Below are 21396 nucleotides of genomic sequence, written 5' to 3'. Positions count from 1 at the left end.
AATTTAAATTTCATCAGGGCAGAAAAGCAATGCTGACTACAGCCACCAAAGGCACAATTCCAGTACAACTTACATGCCTCACAAGGATGTATCTTTCATGGAGCATACCCTTGATATTTTCTGCAGGACTCCAATTGCTACTTTATGCCACACCCACAGCTCTGCTTGATTTCCAGAGACACCCAAGCCTTACTAATTGCCCTTCTGACCATGCAAACTCAAACCCTGTTCATTTATAGTGGTTACTGCTTCCAAGCAGTGGTACAAGACAGGCAGTGCTCACATCCTCACCACCCACATTTCCCTGCGCAACGTGAACACTGCCGTTATGCCTGTTTTCGTGACTAGGCTGGTAATAAACTGCAGCAGACAAGAAGCAATTCCACTGTCTGCTTTGCTGCTTCTATTATTAGAATAGCAACTCCAAAACTGAAGAATGGGATGGAGTGCTGAAATCCTTTTGAAGTATCTCGAGCTCATGAGTCAGACCATTTGCAGACAGAGCGAGCTGTACAGCGCGTTCCTCCCCAGTGACAGATAAAATACATTAAGCATTAACTACCCAGAGGAACATCAATGCATTTGTGAACTAATATAATATCCTGAAGCTCTAATACCTAACATATTGCAGATGTTGTAATGGGCAGAAATGCTGTTTGTTTGAAGCCTAGAAGGAGAGACAAAACAACAGGGCACCGTTTCAAGTTTTTTGTTGCCTTTGAAGAATAATTCTTCAATTTTTAACGCAAGAAATGAAACACCAGAACAAGGAAAGGTTATTTGGACACATTAAAAAAAAGAAAAATCAAACAGACTTAAATATTGAAGTAAAAAATTGCAAGCAATTTCAAATCACACAAAACATGATCTAGGTAGAAACACACTGTCTCCAAGGTCTTAGAAGAATCTGAACCAACTGTAAGCACACTTCAGACAGACCGTTATTGCTTCACTTTGTATTTAAAGCTGACAGTACCATTTTGGTCACTCCTAGTTACATTGTGGAAAGAAACTTCATCAATCCATGTTTAAAAATATGGATTTCCAACATTACTGAAGTTCATAGCACTGCCTTTCAAACTGTAAAGCAGAAGGAGATGGATAGATAAGCTAAAGATGACTTTTGCTGGCTAAAAGCCTCTAAACATTTGAGGAGTGGTCAAAAAACCACAACACTGTGATGACAGAAGCAAGTAAACACTTATGTAGCACAAGTGCTAAAGAGGCTCTGAATAGGGGGAATCTCTGTTAAGTTCTTAAACAAATCAGAGCCATAATTTTCAGCTTTCCATGACATGGCAAGAAAGAAATCTGCTAAAAGTCACAAGGCCGCAAGACTGCTCATATGAAAAAAATTATCCTGAAAAATTTTTGTCCACTCATGTTCTCCCGCTCCCTAGGACGACAGTAATGATTTGAAACCAGAGCCATCAAAACACAAAAGATTTTCTACCAGTTTGCACTTTGCATCATCCAACCCCAGAGTGCAGACAACAACAGAAACACCGCGGTCATTCCTTACATTCAGGATATCTTTATGAAAACTTCCACATGTATGAGCTGGGGAACTTGTACCCTCCTGGATTCTAGTTAGAAAAAAGTGAGGTGGGATCCCCTCTGCATACAGTCAGAAAAGAATGAGAAATTAAAAAAAAAAAAAAAAAAGAGGAAAGGGAAAGTTTCATTTACAACACAAAAAGGGGATATGACAGTCTGAAAGTCAGTATGCTGACACTTGAGTTTTAAGATGGAAAGTTGTTGGAGACAAGATCATCCTCTTCACCAGCCCAAAGCTTCACATCTTCACATGCAACCTGAATGATGGGACAGAGTGCACTCCCTGCACAACTGCTACACATTTGCAGACATCACAGAGCTGGTCAGAGGTACTGGCATGGCAAATGGCCATGCTGCTGCTCACAGGGATCTGAGCAGGCTGAAGAAGTGAACTAACAGGAAACTCACCAAGGTCAGTGAGGGGAAGAGGCAAGTCCTGTACCTGGGGAACAGATTTGCAGAAAAAGCCCTGGGGTCCTGGACAGCATTCAGAAGAGCACTGCCAGCAGGTGGATGAAGCAGCATCCTTCCCCTCCACTCAGCACTAGGGAGGCTGCTCCTGGAGCCCTGGGTAAGGAGAGAGTCCAGCAAGGGGCCACTGAGGTTGCTGAAGGACTGGAGCATCTTTCTAAGAAGCAGATAAAGGAACTGGCACTGTTCAGCCTGGAGGGGAGAAGGCTCAAGGAGTGTTGTCTTATCCATATATAAAAACCTGATGGGGGTGCAGGAAGCAGAGTAATGAAGACTTAGCCAGCCTCCTTCCTGTGGTATCCAGCTGAGAGGCAACAGGCACAAACCAGGATACAGGAAATCCCACTTCAACACAAGAAGAACAACTTTTTCACTGTGAGGATGGTCAAACACTGACATAGTTTGCCCAGTCAGGTTGTGAAATCTCCATCTTTGAAGCTGTTCAAAATCTGAGTGGACATGGAGCTGGCAACCTGCTCTCGCTCGCCACGCTTTAAGCAGGGGGTTTGGTTACAAAATCCTCAGAAGCCATTCCAACCTAAACAACTCTGTGAGCTATAGTCTCATATCAGGAGGGAAAAAAACCCAAACAATTAACAGAATTCTTTCATATCAGTTACCAACAGCTACTACTGAACTTACCACTTTACCCCATGGCAGGAAAAGGAATAGCCTTCACAGTACAAGGCATGTTTAAATAAAAGTGGGCAGGGTTTTCCTGTCTTACTGCTGCAGAACTGCAGCAAAGATGTAAACATGTGTGGAGAATAATTCAGTCCTTAATTATGTAAGATGCAGAATATGATTAACCTGGGATCGTAAGAGCCAGGCAAAAAATGTGGGTCCAGCCATTGTATCCACTGTTACAAAGTCTTGAGATATTTAGCCAAAGATATAGAGAACTTGAGATCTTCACCTGTATCTTTATCTATAATAGCAAATACAGCAAAGCAAGCTACTCTATTGAGACTGTTTTGTCTGACATCAAATACCAAGCGTGAAGGCAGTTACATCCAATTTAAGCAACTTTTGGTTACTCCAACACCAAAACATTCAAATTACTACTTAACATTCAGCAGTCGGCCACCTACTTAAATGCAAAACTTAAAGACTGGAGTAGTAACAAGTAAACAAGAAGGCATGCACGCTTCCTTCTGCCCTGTGAAATGGGAGGGCCTCAATTATTTTCTATGCCCTCTTTTTCCAAGATTTGCTATTTTCCCTACTAGTAAGTTGCTCTAATATTTGAGAAGCAAAACAAAGCCACCACAAGATCATATAACTATCCGTGCTGGTTCATTAAAAAAAATGTAAGCAGAGAAGGCAGGACAGCTCAATCAGAGATATCAGGAGAAGCAACAACAGCTGGACCCAAACCAACCCTCATGGATCTGTGGTCTGCTAGGCTAGAAGAGCTGCCAGGCAAGTTCCTTCAGCCCAAAACACAGAGCATAACCTGGACGAGCCACCTAAGTTGCCTTCTAAATGGATGAGTTGCTTTAAAACAAAGTAAAAAAAAAAAAAAACCCTTGTTAGAAATGTTGTGGTCTTTAGACCACAGCAAGCATGGTGTCCTGTACTTTAGTGCTTCAGAACGTGCCAAAAACATGCAGCTTCCCACTCTGCAGAACCACTGCTTGGGCAGGGATGGGGTGACAGCTGTTTGATTTGCTAGAGGGTTTTGAATTTATTTGGGGAAAACAAACGTTTAGAAAATAAGGAATATATTTTCTAAGAGAGCTCTTTGAAAGCACAACTCAGACACAACTCAGCTGCCGCATCTAACAATAACTTGAGCTGTCTCTCAGCAGAGTCATCTGCCCACATGGCAGAATCCACCCGGGGGCATTATCACAAACTACAATACTATTACTACAGTTTCCTTTTGAGTCACTGGCAACGGTATGCATTACTAATGTGATGCTGCTGCTTGTCTTCCAGATGTGAAATTCCCTGTGAGGCCAGAAGAAAGTCATTCCTAAGTCAATTCATTTCCATCAACTGGTAAGGACGCTCAAAAAGTACAGCTAGTGAACAACACACCCCAGAAAAGCTAATCCATAAAGGACTAGAGCATGCCTCCGTAGTTGGATTTCATGGCAGACAATGACCAGAGAACACACCAAGGTTCACAGCCCTTGGAGGATACTTCTCAGATTGTGTAACCAACACCAAGCATCAGTAGACCCAAATCAACGGTGTGAAAAATGCCTTTAGGGCAATGGTCTATGCAAAACAAATGACTTGTGAAATATCACTCCTGTTTCCTCCAGAGAGGAAAATGCCCCTTTCAAAGCAGGGGGAGCGGCTGAAACCTGCTTTGCAGCCTCAGCTGTTAATTTGAGGACCTTGATCAAGAAAAACAGGAGAAATGCAAGAAGCAAACTCGCTGGTCTAGTGCTAGCTGGCTGAAGCAAACAACCAACATGCCCTCCTACAGGACCACAGCACTCCCATCGCTTCCACAGACCTGTGTGCTGCAACCTATGAGGAATCAGAAATGTTTCTCTGTATCACGGAAATAGTCTGCAATATGCAGTCCAGAAGAACGGACAAAGGTTCCATTTTGGAAGAAAAAAGGTGCCCACAAGACTGAAGCAGCCTTCAAAAAAGCAACTGGGAAAAAATGCAATTCTGTTTCAGGACTTAAAAAAGAGCAGTAGCAGAGCCCAGTGGCTGTAAATAAACAAGAAACAGGTAAGAAGATGAATGTCACCAGCAGGTTTAATCAAGTGTTCTTTGTTTCTCATGGTCCTGGAGATGCTAATCAGCAATGGGAAGACATTAGGTGGAAGACATTTCCATTTTTAACTGCAAGTTCTAAATTACTGGATATTTTTGGGACCATCAATTTTTCAGAGCACTGTGAGAGCTTCTTTCAGGTAAGAGGCATGCAGAACGTAGAAAACTGGTGCTGGACTGTACAAGGAGGGAGAGCACTTTCTCATAGGAAATCGATAAAGCACAGTATTCCAGTGTGCTTATATTAAAGCTGTGGTGCCCCATCCCTGCAGGTGCTCAAGGCCAGGTTGGATGGGGTTCTGGGCAGCTGAGCTGGGGGGGCAGCCCTGACCACAGCTGGGGTTGGGACTGTGTGGGTTTTGATGTCCCTCCCAACCCAAACCATTCTGTGATTTTAAATTATTAGAAAATGCTGTCGATGCTGTCCTGTTATTCAACTGACCTTTTCCAGCACAACTTACAATACAGAATAAAAAAATCTCACCAAATGCACTCAGAAAAACCATTACTTTTTAGATTATCTCTGTTATATGGCCCATGTGGGAGGGGCAAGAGGCCATTCTGTGCTTTTATTTACTGTCTCCCTGCAGCGACCTCAGAACTGAGGAGCTTGTCTCTACTTGGAGGATGCTGACCATTTAAAACTTCTCAATTCAGTCAACTCCAGACAGAAAAAGAACAGCTACTGAGTGCCTGAACGATCATGGGAACAGATATATACATTCACACAATGTATTTTGAGATTGCAGAAGTAGCATAATCAAAAACGCAATATCCACAAAACATAAAGCTGGGTACAAATCAAGCAGCTGCAGCATTACCCTCTTGTTCTCCATATACCTTTGTGCCAACCCCCAGTTGTTAAAATGGGCTAAGCTCACCATGCTACAAAGCAGAACCAAGTCATTGGACGTTTTCAAGTTGCAGCATGGTGGGCCAAACTTAACAATGAAAGGCATGCAAAGAACCAAGAAATAAGTGGTTACAGATGGAAGGAAGCACAAGCACAAACCTTCTAAGGGAAACCTTAATTGCTTTCATTATTGGGCTTCCACAGGCTTATTCAGCTTTTCACACATGCCACAACAGCCTTAAAAACAACAAAGTCGGAACATGAACAAGAACTACAAACATTTCCCCTTGGGCTTCTAAAACATTATCTTCACTTTTTTTTTTCCTCAAATAAAAGGAGCTTACAAAGGCTGGAGGAAAAATGATGTTTTGTTAGCACAAATGTAATCCAAGTAAATTAATCATAAAACAATAAGAAGTTAAAGATGCAGATTAACACAATGGCATATTCCTATATTCAGTTTTATGTCTATGGAAGTCCTGCTATTAAAACACAAGACCACATTAACTTTGAAAAGCCTGCTGAAAAGTGTGTGACAACTACTGGAGTTGGGAAATGCATCTAGTATTTCTGCTGGCATGACACAGCAAACAATCCAATCTAAGTATCTTAATTTATTTAAATATACCCCAGATTATCCTGTGGCAGCTCAGGGACACTTGAAAAGAAAGTGTGTAACCACATACAAGGTAAACAGAAGTCTGTTTACTATCAGAAAATCAGAGGTGACAGCTTTCAGGGCACACACAGGCTGTCCCAAAAGACGTGATTAGGAGGAAAAGCATTCTCACATTACTCTAGCTGATGCACCTTGAAGCAGCAAAAGAAAGTTTACTGTTCCTAATTTGAAAAAATAGTTAGTTGTCTGGCATGTGCTACTATTACAAAACAAATAATCCTCTTACACCTGCTCACTACTGCAAAAAACGTCTTGGATTTGCAGATGAATTCTACCAAGAGTTTCTGCAGTACTTTTAATGGACTCCAATTCATTCAAACACTCTGACTGGCTGGCTCTAGGACCTACCCCCCACACTCAGCACACAGTCCTGTCAGCACAGCACTCAGTATGCCTCTCTGTGCAATACCCAGGTCCCAGCTGTGAAGCTGCTGCAGTGCAGTGGTCATCGAGACTTCTCTTCCTCTCTTCCCCAGGTAAAGAAATAACAAGCCCACATCTCTCAGATCAACAAATTTTCCTAAGAGCTAAAAAATGGCCAGAGAAAAATGCTGGGGGCAGAAAAAGAGAAAGGAGAATGGACTACCATATACATCAATTAAAAATAGGGTTTTGCTGGAGAGTGGTTTCTCCAGGGGGCACCAGTAAAGAGACTGAACAACAGGACTGTGAAAGAGATGTGGAAACACACATCTCTATTTCAAATACAGAAAATGAGCTATAAATGCAAATAAACATGTCAAAATTCTATTTTACAATTAAATGATTAATGTTAATATTCCTAAGGCTGTTGATATCAACAAGCACTGTAAGTACATTATATGCAACGTGCTGAAAGCTACAAGCATCTCTGCTTACTCAGGAAACATTTGTAGGAATTCTTATGAATCATTCCTTCCCCACACAAAAAGAGAAGTGGGCAAAAATAAGTGTTTAGACCATAAAAATCTAACACAAGCACAGAGCAACACTGGTTAATACATTCAAACATCACATTCCACTTATCCACTTATCTACTTATCTGAATCGTCTGACATCTGGTCAAAGAAACCCCGCCACAAAACAAAACTAGCAAGCAATCAGACATTGTTTTGGCAAGGCATCATAGGGGAAGCAATGGGGCAGAAAAAGGAAGGAGCACACTACCTGTAGTAGTTTGTTCTTTGCCACAGCAGCCACCCAAATTAGCCTTCCTATGGTGACGCACTGTGACACCACCCGTGGTTAAATGAACTCAGCACTGCAATTTAGCTTTTAAGTTTCAGAAGGCTGTTTGTTTATTTGTAATATTTGCAGTAAAGGGGAAAGAAGAAGAACAACAAAAAAGTATTTCAATATTTTCTCTCACAAAAGCATTTCTTTAATCTATAAAAATCTTGTTAAACTTCAGAAGCACAAAGTGGACATCAGCTGATCATCTAAATATACCAAAGAGAACAGAACTATCTGGATAAATACTTTGCTGATGTAACATTCCATCTGTAGATTATTAGGTTAGAAGATTGCAGTATTAGGTTTGATGATATAAATAGAAGAGTCTCAAATACCAAAAATACTCCTCCATTAGTTTTCATGTAATGTGCGGAAGAGGCTTAATAGACATTAATATTAGCCATACCTTCCATCTGAAAACATTTTAACAAACATAAACTAAACTTCACAGGTTCTTTCATGGAGTATCAGCAGATACACAGTCTATGGTTATGTTTGTTTCCAAGTAAAGCTGTTGCTAGGAGGAACAAAAACTGAATTTTATGCCAGAGGCGAGCGCAAGAAATAAAAATGGGTACATTATCCAAATGAAAAGAATGCATTTGAAAAGGAAACTGGCAGCCATCAGAGCTGGAATATCGCCAGGCTATCTATATATATAATTTAAGCATTCAAAATAGTCCAGACAGGTACACGTTTCAAGAGGTCGCCTCAGTAATGCAATGCTTACACGCAGCTGCTCAATGGCACAGAACCCTGCTGGACAGATCACCACGCTGCTTTCCACCTGCATCGCTGCAATCTTCCAGGTCTCTGCAAATACACCTCAAGCCTCACGTTTCCAAGTATCTCTGGGTCAGATTCGTCACTGACTTCTCTTTGGTTCTGCCCTGCCTGCAGCCACCTGAACACCACTGCTCTGTCCCTAGAGTTGTAGTTATGTCACCGTCCTTCAGGTTCTCTTTTCAGGGTATAATGTCAACTCCATTTTTTATTGAAGAAAGATGAGTGGAGAGTCTTAAATCCCAATACTTTAAGTTCTTTTTTCTACCACATTCTTTTTCCTGATGTTAAGACTGGGCAGTTGCCTCTGTACACCTTTCAGATTTAAAAGGCTATGATAACCAAGGTGAACTAAACACCTCCCAAAGGAAAGGACACTGCTTTCTGTCTGCCACTGCCAGACTAACCAATTAGTCTGGAAGCTGCAAAAGTAACAAAGCCAGGTTTCCCAAACATTTGCTGTCTGACCTTCTCTTCAACATGCTGGACAAGATAGTGCCAGCAGTGCAACAAACGCAGAACTTCCCTCCATTGTGCCGGTTGGTGGTGCAGCAGATGTCCAAAGAGACATACGATGGCCAAATTCTGCCTACTCTGTCTCCAGCTGAGGCACTAACTCAGGCCTCTCTTCTCAGCTCAGCTGCGAGTTTCCCCCAAACTCCCAGGACATCCTTCTCTCTGAAAGCTCAACCATCTGGTCAGCTGTAGACAAATTTGTGAGTAGGCAAATCAGAAGCGTGGGACGGCTGACAGAAAGAAGAACTGTTAAACAAGGAGCCTCATCCATCCCACAAGGCAGCTATACTAAAAACACCGTCATGCTTATCTACATGTATGGTAAATTATACAGGTATCCAGATCACTTTAAAAAGGTGTTCAGTGGCCTACTCCAAACACCACACAAACACAATCCATGTTTAAATTAACCAAAAGTACATTTCTCAGAGTTGTTATTTTTCCCCTCAATCTGGTAAGCAAGCACAGACACTACAGACTTTCACTGTGCACCCTTGGGATCTTGGGCTGCTAGAAAACAAATGAAACTAAATTAAAAAAAAGAAAAACAAAACAAAAACCCACACCAAGACAAGATCCTCCCTTTCACCACCAAAAACCCACATCCATAAACACTCATATCACTGTCCTCCTACTGATTCAACTTTCTAGTGCCCACAACCTCTCAAACAGCAGCAGCACTGTCCCTTGCTCGCAGAAAACCCTGGTTTTAGTTCTACCTAAGTGAGAAGCAATAATAAAGCCACTAATCTTTCCCCTGCCCCTTCTTTAAATTACAGTATTGAAGAGCCACTCTACACTAGCTTAAACAGTTAAGACTCATAAAACAGGGGCAACACTTTACCCTTTAAAACTATAACTTTTAAACAAAAGGTTTTGAGATTATGCTGCATGACTTGAGAACTGATACCACTGACACTACTTAATCTGCACAGTAAAGTATTAGTGAAAAAAACATAATGAAAATATTTAAGGAAAAAAACTTTAAAAAATAAATCAGGCACTGCTGCCTTACTAAATCTTAAAAGATTTAAATTTGTTACTTTCTAATGATATCAAAAATTCCCCTTCTTCTTTACATAGAGGTTCAAGAGATTGCACTTCTGCTCTGCTCTGCCCTGCCCAGGAAACAGAATCATTAAGTTGTTCAATTCAATTCAAGTTTAGTGGTGAACGGAATTGCTCTGATTTGATTTCAGCTTCCATTAATGAAATGCTTGACCCTCTTGGAGCCCCCTTCTTAATTCTCACATAGCTTTAAAATATCCGAGACAAGAACAGCAAAGAGTGAAGCTGATATTTTCATTACCCTCCTTGCTCCCCACATACTTTAATTACACAGTACGCACTGAGCCAAAAGTTTCTCTAAGCTCTCCATCCTTATACTGATCTCTTCCTTATGCTGCTACTTTCCTGAAATGTTCATTACTTTGGACTGTTCAACACCAAACAACTTCCACAATTTGTTGGCCATTCACATAGCTTAACTACATCCAAAGTTCTTTACAATCTTTTCTGCAGCTCACAAACTCAAACAGCCAAGTATACAAAACTCGCGAGGAACCCCACTGCTAACCTTTCATTAAAATGAACACTGGCCTTTTTATTCCCTAACCAAGCAGTCTTCAGTTCATGATAGCTCCTCACTCTCACTCTATGCTTCATTTTCGTCTCTAAAGAAACTCTGCAGAAGGCACTTGGACAGTCTAAATAACGATAACCACTTAACAGGACAGAAGAAGAAAGTGAAGAAGTCTACTTCAACGCCATTTTAATCACATATTGCAGCCCAGTGTGTCCAAATACTACAGCAAAAAAGGCAGCAGGTAGTTTTTAGCGTGGATCATGGCCGTGATAAAGATCACACAATGCTTGAAATATTTGGCAATAACACTGAAGTGGTGGTGCGAGCGTGAAACTGAAAGCTGGGACCAGGTTTTGCTGGGGCACTCCCTGCTTGAAAAGCTTGTAAGGGGATAAGAATCAAAATACAGCTCTGTACACAAAATCCCTCACCAGTGCTACAGAGCACTTTTAGGAATGCAAACATATTGGCCTTACTTATTTCAGTAATTGCATACACAAATGGCTGGACTATTATCTCAAGTGTGGCAACTGCAACAGCAGTGCAATTACATGCCTACGCAATCCTGTGTTTGACGTGTCATCTTAAGCATTAGTTTATATTCACTGTAATAAACACAAGCAGATTACATATCATGGAGCTGTTTTTTGGCTCAGTTCACGCTGGAAAGTTACACCACTAAACTTATACTCCATTAAGGTTTTCCTAACTGCCCAGACTCACTAAGATTGTATAACTCTTCCATTTTTGAGGTTCTGTTTTCAGCTGCTTAAGACCTTGCCAAACTAACCCGTGTCAAGACTTCCCTGCCCCTCGCACACACCCAACAGAGAAAGGGAAAGTGATAGATTTCATCTGTTTGAGTGGAATTCAAAAAAAGTAATTTATCAGAACAAGTTGTCAGAGAAAAGTATCCTTTATTCACATTAAACATTCAGTGTTGTCTCTAGTTTTCTTGAAAAGTTCTGAGATTCTTGTGCTTTAAAACAGTCAAATTAAATATATATGAGAATATGCAATTGCATCTCTGATGTCAAGGTGTCATTTATGATATGTTCTAGTATGGACTCAATCACACCGTTGAAGTGGGAAAAAAATTTCCTCCTTCAAATGCAAAGAATTGATGCATAAAGGGTTTAACTCCAAAGATTCTATTCTACCTCCAGATCGGAGCTGGAACAACCGTTCCCACAGTTACTTCACGTGGTTCCTAACAGCCTACCCACCATAAGAAAAAGAACAAGAAAAGACACAGAGACATCTCTCAGGTATTTAGTCATACCCTTCCAGGCACTTAACCAGCAATGCTAGGGGGAGTAAGATGACTAGCATGCATAGATACATTAAAAACAATGTCATGCCTAGAAGAAGCAGAAGGGATGAAGACATATCCTAAAAATAGAAAACCTGGCCATAAGCAGGAATACAATGCAGGTTGAGAAGCATTCCACAGGCATTCCTGGAGCTAAGAGTAAACAGCTTTCCCTTCACACCTTTCTGTAAAAGTACTCCTCAGTAATGTCATGCTTACTAACCTTAGGCAGACATAACATAACAGACTTGTTACGCTTGCAACATCTTGTTTTATCCAGATCAGGTGAAACACAGGAGCAGACACTAACCCACACTGAAAAAGAAGCAAATGGCAACAAACAACAGAAATATCACAGGCAAAAAAAAAAATAATAGCGTGTGCTTTTACTCTAAGTGCTGCGCCAGAAGGCAGGAGCTCTCTAAAAATAAAACTTAGCATTTCTATAGCTAATCTTTTGGAATGACCCTTTATAGCTAAGTGATACAACAGGAAAAAGAGAGATAAGCTTTGCTGCTTTTGACACATTGCTGACACTACATGAAAGAAAGAACTACGGTGAAGCCTGTACCAAAAATGAGAGAGGGGAATTTCCTGGTGATTTTGCGTATGATTAAAATAGGTCCAGGGTCACTGCAAGAAGCCTTTACAAACACAGACCTCACTGGCACAAAGCGGACAGTGAGTTCACTGTACTCCCCAGTGCATCTTACGCAATGACACAATAAGCCTTTGCTCTGAGGCTGTGGCAGAAGCAGTTCCAATGTCCCTAACTCGTTCAACTCTGACCTCTTCTTATCAAGGCAGCTCACAAGCTGCATACAAACTTCATCTTACAAAATAAATGCAAAGATCTCAGCTCGATCTCAGCCTAACCTACGCAAAAGTTACATACATCTCTATCAGAGAGAGCTGCACTCAAGACAGGAATCACCAAGAAACTCAATACAGAGGAATACAGCCTCCTCCTGGTATGTCACTATCCAAACCTGAAAGTCACATCAGGTACGTTTGCACATTCAAACAACAATCTTCTTTCTTCATTTTACACACTGCTTATCCTCAGAAATACGTGTGCTTCTCCCATTTGCTTTCCTAGTCCTCACAGCAGTGACCGTTCCCAAACCCCAAATACTGTCAATTAAAAATCATACTGCAGCAACAAAGCAGGGTAGGAAACAATGGCAGGGAAAAGCATGCAGCTATATCTCCTGAAATAACACCCCACGCCTTATTTGGTGCAAAAAATGTACTTTATCTCATCTGCTGTTTCCCAACTCGTGTTGCACTTCCCGTTGGAGGGGGGCTGGCCGGCCATGACAGGCAGTGCGGACAGCACACGTCAGCTCTGCCAGGGAGGTGTGATCACAACTCCATCTGCGCCCATCACTATTCTAGAAGACCAAAATATTCTCATTCTTTAAAGATTAAAGGAGTTGAGTCTGGTGACTGATGAAAGAAACTAAGAACCTTATGAATCAGAGAAAAAAAATGGATGACTGCTGAAAAAAAATGATATACTGGTCACCACTTAATCTTACATAAATGTCAGCCAATAAATTTTAAATCATTTGAGTGGAAAAGAGGAAAGACAACTAGAAACCCAAATCACAATTTTACTCTTCCTGTCAGACCATCAAGAAATGAGGAAACAAAAACTCTCCTCCCTTGACAAAACTGAAATATTGTCACAGAGACTACTTAAACGTCCCTACTGACTGCTACAGAACGGTACAGGCATTACCATTTGATCAGTTTAGATCTCTGCCCACAATACCAGCAAGCACCCTCAGACCACTAGGATGCTTTCAGCACAGTAGCAGAGGTATACCAGTCTTCCTGCCACCAACCTGCCCAACTTGATTGAGAGACTGTATGAGCAGGCAAGAGGCTGATACGGAAGGTGGCACTGAGTTCCCACAGCTCACAAGAGAATCCTCCTCTCCTGAGATGCACACAACCCCACTGACTACAGGGGATGCTTCTCCTGAATGGCAGAGGAGAGCTGACAGCAACTGCATCTAGAGAACACTCACCATCACCAACTCCAGGGGGTGTTCAAGGTCACACTGGATGGGTCAACCTGATCTAATGGAGGTGTCCCTGTCCACAGCATGGGGGTTGGAACTGGAAAGTCTTTAAGGTCCCTACAACCTTAGAGCAAAGCACAAGATCAGTATTCCAATTATCTGGACCGATGACTATGTAGAGACTTATAATTACAATATTAAAATGTCAGGATCTCAAGCTAATGGTAGCTGCTGCAGTTAGACGGCAGGAAAAGAGAACAAAACAGTGTGTCTAAGCATTTTTAAGCCAAGCCAGGTTCTCTTCTAGCAGCCCTAACTATTTTTAGAAATATGATGAGATGCAGGGTTATTAAACTTTAGTCAGTAATAGTCACTGACCTGAAGAAGTTCAAAAATATAAGTTGCTTTAAAAGTAGTTTCGTAGGTGAGCAGGAAATCATTGGAAATTTACCTCCACAGATACGCTCCATCTCCCTCCCATCTCATCTGTGGCACTATTTAGCAGCTTTTGTTCTATTTGCATGCTAAATGACAAATTATAGCACAGAAAAAGGTACTTGCCACAAAGGATCAAGCACTCTCAAGTTTGCTTTTTTTAGACTGTGTCTTCCAACAAATGCAGGAAAATATTGAGAAGCGTAATTCAAAGGTGCCTTTCAAACCACAAAGACGCAGATTCTGAGTGTCCTAACTGAACAGCTCCTACAACAAGGATTGCACATTTATACAAAAAGCCGGAGCAAACCCTTCTGCAAACTGATAAAATAACACCACTAGATGTTTGAACATTCTTCGTGGACAGATACTCATTTTTCTTTTCGGAGGACATACGACACAAAAAGACGAGGGAAAGGAGAGGGATCTTTACAACCTCTGTTCCCATTCCTTTCTCTGTTTTGCTTGTCCGGTTCTACAGACTCTCTTTACATAACATCAAGTTCACGTGCAAGCAGGAACACCTACATTAATCAAAAAGAACAGGTCAGAGCTGCTGATAAAGACCCAGATCACGCAATTTGTATAACAAACCCTCTGGGATCCTAACTCACAGGGTTATGCGGAGGTGGGAGGACAGACCTAGATCATGAGCTTTCCTCAGCTGTTCCAGCTTTACTCAATAAAGTATACCAACAAGTTATGCAACAACAGCAAAGCCCAGAAGGAAAAAACTAACACTCACCACATTGTCTTCATTTGGTGTTGAGCCCTCTCCCACACATTACACACAATCTTACAGAGGCTATTAAAAAAAAAAAAAAAAAAAAGCAAACCAACCTGTCCTAAATCTAGTTTGCAGGCTGACTTTAAGTCCCTTGTTATAACGTCACTTCTTACCCAACAGATGACCCAAGACTGGAAGTGGAAAAAATGAACAGAAAATAAAAATAGAAACACACCTTCAAAACAAATGAAGCAGATCATTACTATCAAGTAAAAGATGGGCAAACTTATTTAGCTGGCTAACTCAAATCAAGAGGAAATATAATAATTCATGTCACTAACCACTCTGCTACCCCAAAAAATGAAAAATCCTTCATCTTCTTACTATTCCATGTATATCTTCTATCCTATATTTACTTTTACAAAGATGGAATATAATGAAGCCTATCTTCAGTTTAACTTTGGAATTGAAAATAGAAAACTGGAGCAGGGTCTCTTTCAAATTTATCACTGTAAGGCTTAGACACCAGCTCTAATAAAGCAATGTTGTAGTTCTAAATTAACTACAAAAATATCACACTCTACAAGAAGAGAACACCACAGCCATAGCCCTTTATAAATCCATCAGTCAGGAAACAGACACATAAATTTACTTTTTCTTATAATGAGGCAAAAAAAGGGATCGTTTCCAGGTCTGTTCTGCTCGTGGTGCTGAGCACTGATAGGGGTAAAGAAAGGAAGGATAAGGAAACAAGCTATTCCTGTTATTTCATAGCATTCAGTAAAAGAAGAAAAAAAAAAAACATAAAGCAACCACGCTGATGTCTTCATATCAAATAAGAAAACATGTTCAAACTGAGACTTTGAAAGAGTGTTTGCTTAAAATTCTCTCCAGATCGAAAGTTGTACTTAATAGGGAAAAGTGAAGAGCCACCTTACCCATAGACCATCCCAGAAAAACTTCTGTGTAGCTGAATGACACGTCACACAAGCATACTAAGACATTTCAAGACTGTAAAACAACAAAGGATTTTTTGCAAATTGTCAAGCTACATCAGCAATACCATTCAACAGCTGCTTCAGGAGGACTTGAGGATATGCAGACCATGCTGAGACCGCTTTCCAAGCAGTAGGCAAAAGAAACCACACAGTTCTGCAGTCAGCAGTAGAGCTATCCCAAAGCAACTGCCTTCAGGACTGACAACCACATCGCCATGGGATGACGGCTTGAATTTTAACTAGCACACTCAACGTATGCAGCGTACCCCAGGATGTATGCTGTATGACTTTAACATTACCGTTATGCCCATAAACTTTCCCATTTCCAATTAATAATGCACAAACACCTTGAAAGTCAGTCCGTCCTTCCGGAAAGACTTTTTGCTTAAAGGCATAAGCAGACTTTTAAAAACATACCTGCCACTGCAAATACTATGTGGACTTCTTTTAATGAGCAAATATATACATATAAAAAGATTTTCAAAACAGCACATCTGGAAAAGCTTGAGTTGTACGAGGCAAGGCAGTTTTGAAGCAGTGCAATGTTGCGACAGTTCTAGCCCAGCAGACCAGAGCCTAGCTTGCTGCTGCCACCATCTCCTTAAGAAGAACTGGAAGCTCACCTAGAGAATCCACAGAAACCTTGCGCATCTCAGAAGGGCTCGTGACAGGGTACCAAAAGGCACAGTGTCACAGAAGCTTCAGCTCTTGTAGTCTAACAAAAAGGGCTCCGTCTGGGACAACACTGATATTCTGACTAACTGGGAGTCTGACCAGACTCCAGAGCTGTGTGTTGCCATTCCTTTTTTTCCATGTTTACTTGGACAAGACCTGCAGGTGTAGCCTGGGCAGAAGAGAGGGAAAGAATTTTAGGAGGGCTGTTCATGTCTTGCACTCAATAGATTCAGTCCCTTCCAAGGTCTCAGTACACACAGATTTGACGGCTGTTTTCTTGCAGGAAGTGCAGTAGCCAGGATGAAAATCAGTGCACTCAAGACAAGACTAGAGTCTTCTTTAGTATTTCAGTTCAGTCCTTCACCTTGAGGAGCTATGAATACTAGCAAGTGAAAATAAGTTTGATCATCATCATAAAGCAAGCATGCAAAGGGGAAAAAAATCCCTACAGGTTCTGTAATTAGCTTTGCTAACAGTAAATGAAGAGCCACACAGACAAGAAGCACCACCATCACTAGCTCTGTGCAAAAGGCTCCCTATTTCCCTCCATTCTCACACAGCAGAGAAGACAGCTACTGTTGAAGGACCAGAAGACCTACGCTTTGCAGGTGAGCTCCGTGCCAAACTTCATAGTTTGTCTTCCGACAGTTTTAAGCGGAGATGATTTAGAGATGCATGCACTTAACAAGGAAGGTTTGGTCATACTTGAAGTTTGGCTCTGTCAGCTATGTGCACAGGACAAATCAAAACTCTTTGAAAGAGGTGTATCTTTTTTATATAATACTACACCAAAGCGATGAGGACACGCAATGCAAAAAAAAAAAAGCAGTATTTCTGATCATACCAAGACAAAGTACTGAATGAGAAACTCTATTGCTTAACACACAATAAATCTGTACCGATGATTAAGAAAATGTTTCAGTATGCTCAGCATCTCAACCCAGAGAGACCCCTGGAAGAGAAACACCCTCACACCCACTGCATTTAGATATTCCCCTACACATCCCCCTATTAAAATGTCTGTCTCTTAATGCCCATTTACAGCTTTACAACTGTATGTCTGTAATTAACAGGAGGTGCTTACCTGTGTAGCCGGCCCACCAGCCCCAGGAAGCCACCATAGCTAACAGCCATTTAAACAACACTCCTTCGATGTACCAGAAGCTCTCGCTATCCAACACTCGCAGAGGCTGCAGGACAATTAAATACAGGACGTAGGACGGAATAGCGACCAGGTTATTGGCGACCATAAAAGCGAACCTGAGGAGTGCTTTCAGGAAGGTGTAGCCCACCCGCTGGGCCTTCTCTAAGGTCACAGCCATCCTCTTCACAGCGGGACCGTCCTGCGGGAGAGAAGAGACGGGCGGTGCTGTGGGCAGGGCGGGGAGACCGGGGGAGGAGAGCCGAGCCCGCCCGCCCGGCCACTCACCTCGGCGGCTGCAGAAAGGCGCGGGTGCTGCCCGGCCCCGCACGCGGCCCCGCTCCCGGCTCCCCCCGGCCCCTCGCCTGCCTCCTCGCGGGGCTCCAAGCCCGCAGCCCGGTTGGGGGCACAGGCGGACCCACGCGGCCTCCATCTTCCCCCCCCAGAGGTCACGGTTGCCGGCGCGGCCGCCGTCGGCCTCCTCCAGCCCCGGCGCGGCTGACAGGAGCCGGGCCTCGCGGGCGGCGCTGACGGGAGCGGGCCGGGCTCGGGACTCACCTCCGGAGCGGCGGCGGAGCGGCGGCGGAAGCGGCGGCGGGGCTAGGGCAGCTGGGCCCGGCGGCGGCGGCGGCAGTCCCGGGTGGCGGCTGGCGTCGGCTCATGGACCCGGAGGCGGCTGGCCCGGACGGGGAACACCACTCGCCCTACGGCTCCCTACGGGGAGACACAGGGAGAGAGAGAGAGAGGGGCGGGCGGCGTGAGCGCGGGGGCCGGCGGGCGGGGAGGCGGGAGCGGCGAGCCGGGCGGGCAGGCGCAGAGCGCGGGCTCACCACGGTTCTCCCGCGCCGGGCCTGGTACCCCTGCCCGGCTCTTCCCCTCCCCGCGCGGCGCCGAGCCCCGGCCCCTGCGGGCCGGCTCGTGGGAGAACCCTGCACCTGTTGGGGGCGGGCGTCCGTACCTCAGCGCCGCCGCCTCCTCCTCCTGCTGCTGCCGCTGCTCCGTGCCCGCCGCGAGCAGCGCGAGGCGCCGGGGCTGCATGCCGGCTGCTGGGGCCGCGCTCCCCGCCCCCGTCGCTGCGTGTCCGCCGTGACCGCCCCGCCGCTGCTCCAGCGCGGGGCTGGCGCTGCGGGAGCGCCGCCCCCCGGCCCCGCACACACACGCGCGGGGACGTTCGTCCCGCTGCTCTCGCCCCGCAGGAGCCGAGTGCTCGGTCCCGGAGCTCCGCTCCCAGCAGGGACGGGCGATGAGCACGTCCCTGCCCCTCGTGCCCCGACCCAAACGGTGCCAAAGCCGTTTGATTGCCTTCGGCAGCGGGTTTAATTACCAAGTGGTAAAGAGGGGATAGTGTAGCAGCTGGTGACGGGTCCCTCCGGCTTCACCTAGCTCACTGCCATCTGACCTGGCCGGGACGGCCGCAGTGTGATTCTTTCTGCTGTCTTTGTGGTCAAAGCTACCTCGAGCTTGCTTCGTATAAAGCAGCTCCTCCGGCTCTTCCCTCGACGCGTCCCACAGAGGTCCGGCACAGACACGAGCTCTGGGGTGCCAGGCCTACAGTCAGTGAGATGGAGCCCTCACAGTCCCTCCGGCCCAGCCACAGTGTGAGGGAGTGCAGCCTCCTGCATCACTACAGCAGCCTTTGCTGCAGCCCCCATCCCTTTGCTGTGAATGTCTGACAGGAAATCCACTCCTCTTCCACAGGTCACCCCTCTGGGCTAACCAGGCCCAGTTTCCTTAGCTTTGCTCAAATGCTCTAATACTTAAACCAATGGCTCCTGCAAGTGATTTTAACTTGGCTTCAGTTCTGAGGCTGGAAAAAAAACACAACATATTTCTGGAAGCAGATATGCTAGAAGGCCTTTTGTTCTGAAAAATTAAGCTTTCAAAGAGTAATATTTAAACTGAAATCGTATCACTTTCACAGACAAACCCTGCCATGTGCACTGCTAGGCCACTGTTTCCCAGACAATGAGTCTTCAGCAATGTCTGTACCCTAGACAAAATTAAATCCAAACCTCCACGCCGGGGAGAAAACCAAGATGTTATTGCAGATAAATTTCACTTTGGAATTTTAGAACACAACCAACCAAATAATATAATGCTATTGTGTTCCATTTGAGCAAAACACAACAAAACTGCTGACCTTCTTGACAAAAAGGACAAGTCTTGCATAAGCAGCTCCGTCTCTGGGTGTTTCTGTGTTATATTTATTACTAGGTTACATCTGACAGAGCATTTGGTGATCATTATGGAGTCAGCTTCAGCTGTTCTGTAGCATTATCAGTTTCAACAGGACTTGGGCTTTGTCTTCCACCACACACAAACAATCCAAGGCATACACCTGCACTTATCCTCTGCAAAATTCTGGTCCAAACTCTGGAAGAGAAAATAAAACTGTTCGGTAATAATTACAGTTATGTTTTGATTTTTACATCCCAATGGCAGGATGAAGCCTTGTATATATTATTCCAATATAGAAATTAATTATAATTCCTGCTTTTTTGGAATAATATTCTGAAATATACGATTGCTTCAAAATGAGAGATTTCGCAGAATTTGCACAAGTAGAGTGAATGAGGGGATTTGTACAGTAGTAAGGAGTAGCAGATGAGGAAGCAGGCATACAAAGCACTGTTTGTCAGAGAGGCTGCCCTAAAGCTTAGGAAGCTGCGGTTTAACATTTTGCTGAATGAGCAAAGGCCCACCCCTACTCTTCATTTCCTCCCTCATATTGACAGCCCAAGTACTCTGCAGGAAATGCCCCTTGCAGAGCCCAGGAAAGACACTGCCTATCGTAGAGTCTAAGGCTCTGAGAAATCCTTTCCAGCATAAAGCAGCACCTGTGTGCATGTATGTGCCACGTCTGCTGATAAAACGAAGGAAAATGTTCAGCAGCAGTGAAGGTCAAAAAGTGTAAATGCTGAAGTGCAGCAGTTTCACAAATGGCTTATTGGTGAGGTGTTAGGGTGGGTTTTGTATCTGTTCAGCTTGACAGACAATATCAACAAGGGTGTCACTACTGATCATTATAAAAACACATTTTAATGTGCTTATTAAGTCAGAAAGAGACAGTTACCAGCAATGGTAACATTGGGTGACTAACTGATGTCAAGGGTAACCAGAGCAGATAACGAAATACCATCCACATCCAAAAATCCAACAGTCAGAAGCAGGGGAAAGATTGGGTTTGTTTCTGCCTGGAAGGAGAAACATGCCATGATGTCCATGGGAGTGCTGTACAGCAACAAACAAGCATCTGCTGCATCCAGACAGTTACTTTGAAGAGCGGCACACAAATGGCTGCAGGCAAGCTGCACAGCATGGAAGATTCTGAGTTCACCAGGCTGGATTTGATTGGCTACAAGATGCAAGGCAGTTCCCACTCATTAACCCCTCAAGAATCTTTTGCAGAAAAGAACATTTTTTTGTTTCTGGATACAATTCAAGAAGTTACCGCTGTGGACCTCAGATGCTACTGTTCAAGGGCAGGCATTCACATTCCAATTTTGGCAACACTTTGGAGCTGCCTGCAGCCCTAACTTAATGCCTGTAGTGTGTTCTCTACTTGCACATATTCCACATGTCGCAGAGACAGAGATTGCCATAATGAAATCCAGGCTCAAGGCTGTAAACACCAAATCAGTGTAAAGATTTGTTTCTGGAATCCAGAAACAGTAAGTTCT

General features: G+C 43.6%; 1 protein-coding gene across 4 annotated transcripts in view; it reads right to left on the bottom strand.

The window, feature by feature from the left end:
• LPGAT1 (lysophosphatidylglycerol acyltransferase 1) overlaps nucleotides 1–18852 on the bottom strand; it is a 59915-nt gene extending 41063 nt beyond the window's left edge. Inside the window, exons 1-3 of one of the 4 annotated variants that reach the window (XM_085219289.1) lie at nucleotides 18652–18852; nucleotides 18275–18430; nucleotides 17660–17918 (exon numbers count right to left, since the gene is read on the bottom strand). In XM_085219289.1, coding sequence (XP_085075415.1) covers nucleotides 17660–17897 — 238 coding nt within the window. In that variant the 5' untranslated portion in view covers nucleotides 17898–17918; nucleotides 18275–18430; nucleotides 18652–18852. Of the gene's footprint in view, nucleotides 1–16523; nucleotides 16745–17659; nucleotides 17919–18004; nucleotides 18030–18274; nucleotides 18431–18651 lie in introns of those variants that run through there. The other 3 variants (XM_085219288.1, XM_085219290.1, XM_085219291.1) reach the window with 3 other exon arrangements.
• Between the last annotated feature and the right edge of the window lie 2544 nt (nucleotides 18853–21396).

This window comes from Meleagris gallopavo, chromosome 2 (assembly GCF_905368555.1).
Source record: "Meleagris gallopavo chromosome 2, MGAL_WU_HG_1.1, whole genome shotgun sequence".
Lineage (NCBI taxonomy): Eukaryota > Metazoa > Chordata > Aves > Galliformes > Phasianidae > Meleagris > Meleagris gallopavo.
The sequence above is the reverse complement of the archived record's forward strand: the minus strand, read 5'-3'. Positions and strand labels throughout refer to the sequence as shown.